This window comes from Globicephala melas, chromosome 14 (assembly GCF_963455315.2).
Source record: "Globicephala melas chromosome 14, mGloMel1.2, whole genome shotgun sequence".
Taxonomy (NCBI): domain Eukaryota; kingdom Metazoa; phylum Chordata; class Mammalia; order Artiodactyla; family Delphinidae; genus Globicephala; species Globicephala melas.
In genome coordinates this window covers 58,220,802-58,227,052 of record NC_083327.1, presented here as the reverse complement: position 1 = coordinate 58,227,052, position 6,251 = coordinate 58,220,802, and the positions used below count along the sequence as shown (strand labels likewise).

Sequence of the window (6,251 nt, the reverse complement as noted above, 5' to 3'; positions counted from 1 at the left end):
AGGAAGCATCAGCAACTAAAATGAATCTACTCATGGGTAATACCAGCATCAAAGGATGTGGCATTACAATAGGAAAAAATGGCATAGCCCTGGAATCATTCTCTTTACATAAAGTGGAAACTGGAGTTATTAACAACAACAAAAAAAACTAAACTGGGCTTCCCTGGTGGCGCAGTGGTTGAGAGTCCGCCTGCCGATGCAGGGGACACGGGTTCGTGCCCCGGTCTGGGAAGATCCCGCATGCCGCGGAGCGGCTGGGCCCGTGAGCCATGGCCGCTGAGTCTGCGCGTGCGGAGCCTGTGCTCCGCAACGGGAGAGGCCACAAGAGTGAGAGGCCCGCATACCGCAAAAACAAACAAACAAACAAAAAACTAAACTATAGATTCTAGAGGGAAGCACAGTTAATTAACTGACTCCTTATTGAAGCTAAATAGCAATATTAGGAAAGGGACATATGTTTAGACTTTATTGGCCATATTTGACATCTGCACACAAGCAGAGGGAATAAAACCTATTCTTTCCTTGTCCTGATCTCCCTCCATTAGGCTACAGGCTCCTTGGGTAATAAGAAGTAACAATTACTATTCACAGATGTGTGGAGAGTCACTAAAATATATTACTTACTGACACTCTTAGTTTATAACCAAATATAATGGGGGTACAGTGTTCTCGTTATATAATCAGATTTTTTTTAACTGCAAGACAACTAAATCTTCACATTTGAAGATTATAGGTTTTAGCATAAGAAAAATCACTCATTTCTCAAAGACCCACCAATGTGTTTAAAACTCCCCGAGTGAACCCCAAGCTTCTTGCTGCTCCCCTCCTATATGGTTCCCCTGTCTTCCCACCCCTTTTTCCATCCCAACACCCAGGGCTTCTACCTACCCAACATTATTGCTCTGACATAACAATAGATGGATTTTTCTGGAAGTGTTGATGTCCACTCATCCCTTTTCCCTCTCTATAGCCCCAACGATAAAACTGCTACACATATTAAGAGAAAACAAAGCAAGAGTGGTGGAAATCCCTCCCAGAAAACTGCATCCATACTCAGACCCCTAGCTTTATTCTCCTTTTCGTCTGGCATGGGCATCCAAACCGTTATTCCAAGTGACAAATGATCAAATTCCTGCATCTCCAATGTGGGATTCAGGAATTTGCAGGTATGCTTCTGCTTCTAGGGGATTTCAAGCAGTTAAAAGCAACGAACTCCTTTTCTGCTCTCTGAAGAGTTTCAAAGGCAGACAGCCTCTAAAACTAAAAATCATTACCAAACCAATAAAAAAGGAAACCCTTTCGAATTTTTTAGGAATCCCTGCTATTAGCCTCTTCAGCTACCTACCTCCTACAAAGGATTTATGTCAGTGTGCAGAACAGGCACAGCTATTAGAAACAGAAGTGAGTGGCATAAAAATAATGATAATCACTGCCGATGTGTTTTTTAAATGATATAAATCAGGAGTGATGCGAAGAGGCAAGAGAAAAAAAAATCCTATTTGGTGGCTGGAAATACCGAGCCTTTTTTTTTTGGTGAGCTGGAGTGTGCCAGCTTTTTCAGACGGGAGGAATGCTGAGTGTCAAGGGGTCAGGATCAATCCGGTGTGAGTTGATGAGGCAGGAAGGTGGGGAGGAATGCGAGGAATGTCCCTGTTTGTGTAGGACTCCATTCAGCTCATTGGCGAGCCGGGGCCGCCCTGAGCGTATAAAAGCCTCGGGCCGCCCGTCCTGGCCTCACACAACAACTCTTCCCCGCCGAGAGGAGGCAGCCAGTACGACTCCCACCGCCGGCGACCCACTGCCTTCAGTTCGACGGCAGCCGCCCAGGCCGACAGCTCCCGAGACAGCAGCCCGGCGCGTCCCGACCCCGCCTCCGGCCCGAACCCGAGCCGCCAGCCCGGCCCGCCGCGCCACGCCCGCCCCGCCGCCTCCCGCCGCCCATAGCGCCCCGACCATGTCCGCCGCTGGCCTGGGCCCCGTCCGCTGCGCCTTCGTGCTCCTGCTCGCCCTCTGCAGCCGGGTAAGCACCGGAGACCCCCCGCGGCGGCCGGGGCCGGGCGGGAGACCGGGAGGGACCCCGGCGGCGCCGAAGGGCGTGCGTCCGGCTGACAGCCGCCTCCCTCCGCAGCCCACCTCCGGCCAGGACTGCGGCGGCCGGTGCCAGTGCGCTGCCGGCCCGGCGCCGCGCTGCCCCGCCGGCGTCAGCCTGGTACTGGACAGCTGCGGCTGCTGCCGCGTGTGCGCCAAGCAGCTGGGCGAGCTGTGCACCGAGCGCGACCCCTGCGACCCGCACAAGGGCCTCTTTTGCGACTTCGGCTCCCCGGCCAACCGCAAGATTGGCGTGTGCACCGGTAAGACCTGCAGCCCCCGTCCCCGCCCCGCGCCACCGCCACCGCCACCGGGGCGCCGGGAGACACTCGATGTCCCACCACCTCTTCCCTCACGCTCACCGTCCCTCCGGAAAAGAAAGCCGCTCGAATTGCGTCCTTTCCTCAGGCTGTTTCCCTGGAGCCCTGCTCCCAGCTCGCATCCCCGACGCGCTTCCTGTTCAGGCTCGAGAACCGATGCTTGACCCCTGCACGTCCCCTTTTTCCCTTCCGCTCCTTCAGCCAAAGATGGTGCCCCCTGCGTCTTCGGAGGGTCGGTGTACCGGAGCGGAGAGTCCTTCCAGAGCAGCTGCAAATACCAGTGCACTTGCCTGGACGGAGCGGTGGGCTGCGTGCCTCTGTGCAGCATGGATGTCCGCCTGCCCAGCCCCGACTGCCCCTTCCCACGAAGGGTCAAACTGCCCGGGAAATGCTGCGAAGAGTGGGTGTGTGACGAGCCCAAGGACCACACCGTGGTCGGCCCTGCCCTCGCTGGTGAGCTTAGTCTTCCTCTAAGCCAGCCTCGTGATTCTCCCCCCTGGGGCTGAGTCCTGACTTTGCCAAGGGCAGGGGGAAATGTCTTAGCCTGGGGTCTTACCTCGTGTTTGTGTTCCCTGCTCTCACAGCTTACCGACTGGAAGACACGTTTGGCCCAGACCCAACCATGATTCGAGCCAACTGCCTGGTCCAGACCACAGAGTGGAGTGCCTGTTCCAAGACCTGCGGGATGGGCATCTCCACCCGGGTTACCAATGACAACGCCTTCTGCAGGCTGGAGAAGCAGAGCCGCCTCTGCATGGTCAGGCCTTGTGAAGCTGACCTGGAAGAGAACATTAAGGTACGTTTTCTCCTCCAATTAACTCATAATCATGGAACAAGAGTGGACAGGACCAAAGTTAGGACAGGACCAAAGTTAGGTCTCTTACCACCCTTGTTATTATAGGCCTGTCATCTCCAAAAATATCCAGCCATTGAACTGTTTTGATGGAATGAGATGTTATGTAATAGGAGCCACCAATTTTCCACTCGGAAATCCTCCACAGTGTTAGTTCATTCAAGACATCCCAGAAGAGGCCATGTCTATTTTTGGAAAACTGGCAAATGAGACTCAACCTTCCCATCCTCAAAATATAAACAGAAGTCAGACAGCCCTAAGGCGAGAACACACAGAGGTTGAAGAAAGCCACACCCCTTGCAGAGTCATTGATTTTTCTCTCCTCCCTTGTCTTCCTCAGAAGGGCAAAAAGTGCATCCGGACCCCCAAAATCTCCAAGCCTGTCAAGTTTGAGCTTTCTGGCTGCACCAGCGTAAAGACATTCCGGGCTAAATTCTGCGGCGTGTGCACCGATGGGCGGTGCTGCACCCCACACAGAACCGCAACCCTTCCCGTGGAGTTCAAGTGTCCTGACGGCGAGGTCATGAAGAAAAGCATGATGTTCATCAAGACCTGTGCCTGCCATTACAACTGCCCCGGAGACAATGACATCTTTGAGTCACTGTACTACAGGAAGATGTATGGAGACATGGCCTAAAGCCAGAGAGAGTGTGAGACATGAACTCTTTAGGCTGTCACTTGAACTGATTCACATCTCATTTTTGTGTAAACATGATTTCAGTAGCACAGGTTATTTAAATTTGTTTTTCTAACTGGGGAAAAGAAAAATTCCCACCAAATTCAAAATCTTGTGCCTTATGACATTCAAACAGTCTGTCAACCCCAGACACTGGTTTGAAGGAAGTAAGACTTGACTGTGGGACTGCATTAGTGCATAGCACCAGCATGTATGCTAGGAGCAGTGGGAGGGGACCAACAGAAAGCCTTGTCATCTTACAGTAGTGATGTCCCTGCTATTTGGAGTGTCACTTGGAAGGAAGACTCACTGACCTGCCTGTAGCTCCAGTGACAGCTAGGATGTGCGTTCATGAGGATGAGTCAAGTTCTTCTCTAGGTCATAACAGCAGATTCAGCTCTGACCTTCTGATTCGGATGACAGTGTTCAGGAATCAGAATCCTGTCTATTAGACTGGACAGCTTGTGGCAAGCTAATTTGCCTGTAACAAGCCAGATTTTTTTTTATTGATATTGTAAATACTGTGTATATATATATAAATATATATATATTTGTACAGTTATCTAAGTTAATTTAAAGTTGTTTGTGCCTTTTTGTTTATGTTTTTAATGCTTTGATATTTCAAATGTTAGCCTCAATTCTGAACACCATAGGTAGGACGTAAAGCTTGTCTGATAACTCAAAGCATGAAATGGATATTCAAATGGAAATTCTGCTCAGTTAGAGCAGCAGTCCATCAAAACAGGATTTTTGCTGAAGGTGAGGCAGCAATGTCCTTGGAAGTCTGATTTGTAGGTTGGAAATGTGGTAGGCTCACTTTTAATGTACAAATGACCTTTATTAAAAAATGAATGGCTCTGTATAGCTGATTGGTTTTTCCACCTGGAAGCATTTGTTTCTACTTTGACTATGACTGTTTTTTTGGACAGTTTATTTGTTGAGAGTGTGACCAAAAGTTACATGTTTGCACCTTTCTAGTTGAAAATAAAGTATATATTTTTTCTACAAAGGGCTTGGTTATTCATTTATTCTCTAAACATTTCTGAGTTTTCTTGAGTAAAAATGGAAAGCTTTTGTTTGTCTTAAAACAATTCACTTATAATTTTCTAGATATCTTTAATCATCTAATCAATTGGTTAATCCCTTCAATAGAACTTTTACATGAATACACATCACACTGAATCAGGTGTCACAAATTTGCAGGCATATACACTGTATTGAGTACACAGGCATTTTTTTGTTATCTTCACAGTATTTTATAAACACTTCAATTCTCTCTAGATTATTTCAGTCTCCACTAACCCCTGTTGTACTACACTTGGTCCTGTTTACATTTAATACCTCTCTGGCCATTGTAGGCATCTAATTTCCAACCTGTCATCACACAATAGCCCATGTGCCTTGCACATAGAAAAATTTTTTGAATTTGTATGCTCTACTGTAGATCACACACTAGCCTATGTGCCTTGCACATAGAAAAATTTTAACTATTTTTTGAATTTGTATGCTCTACTGTAGATCTATTTCTGAACTTTAATATCTTACTGTTAAGTCTGGAAAAGTATAAAATCTCCACTAAAGTGGAACAACTGAATAAGTCTTATTTTGCATAGTTCTGCTTTCAGTTGCCAGAAAACAAATCACAAATACATGATGGCATAAGTAGAAAAAGAAGGATAAGCAAATCTTCCATTCATTTGTATCATAGAAATTTGCCTTAAGTTAAAAGCAACTCCTCCATTTCCCCAAGCTTTTCACTTTATCAGATCTCAAAATCAATAATTTAGCAAATGGTTTGACAAAATGAAATTGTTCAAGAAGCCCTGTGTAGAAATGATATTGGACCTCACCAGGTCTCCACTGAAAAATCAACTGACATAAGTGGCAAACAAAAGAAACACTCCAGGGACAACTAAAAGCCCATTTTTTTCTAGATCAGAATAGCTGTGGATTCTAGGGGAAAAAAAATAGTTGGAGGCAGAAAAAGCCCTCACAGGGTAATTAGCAATGTTGTAGTGCCAGTGTCATTCTAAGAGACAAAAATACATCCGAAAATAAAGACTAGTTCTACAAACAGTACCCATGCCACAAACCAAAGGGAAAGCTTCCCATGTTCAAAATGTGAAAAGTATTTCTGGTCAAAACATTGGACTTTTAGAATACACCTACATACGTATACAGCAATGCCATCAGTAGCTGCACTCCACTTCCCCAAATAAACCCACATGCAAACACACACACACACAGAGCACACTGTTTGCTTTACATTTCCTTTCTGTCAGTTGACTCCTAGCTGCAAAGATGAAGGGCCATT

At 47.2% G+C, this 6,251-nt stretch overlaps 1 protein-coding gene across 1 annotated transcript; it reads left to right on the top strand.

Annotated features, from left to right (window-relative positions):
- Positions 1–1,860: 1,860 nt before the first annotated feature.
- On the top strand, positions 1,861–4,946 carry CCN2 (cellular communication network factor 2). Its single transcript, XM_030853433.3, has 5 exons — positions 1,861–2,020; positions 2,129–2,351; positions 2,610–2,861; positions 2,993–3,204; positions 3,602–4,946. The coding sequence occupies exons 1-5, from the start codon at positions 1,955–1,957 to the stop codon at positions 3,896–3,898; spliced, it is 1,050 nt and encodes a 349-aa protein (XP_030709293.1). The 5' UTR covers positions 1,861–1,954; the 3' UTR covers positions 3,899–4,946.
- Positions 4,947–6,251: the final 1,305 nt, after the last annotated feature.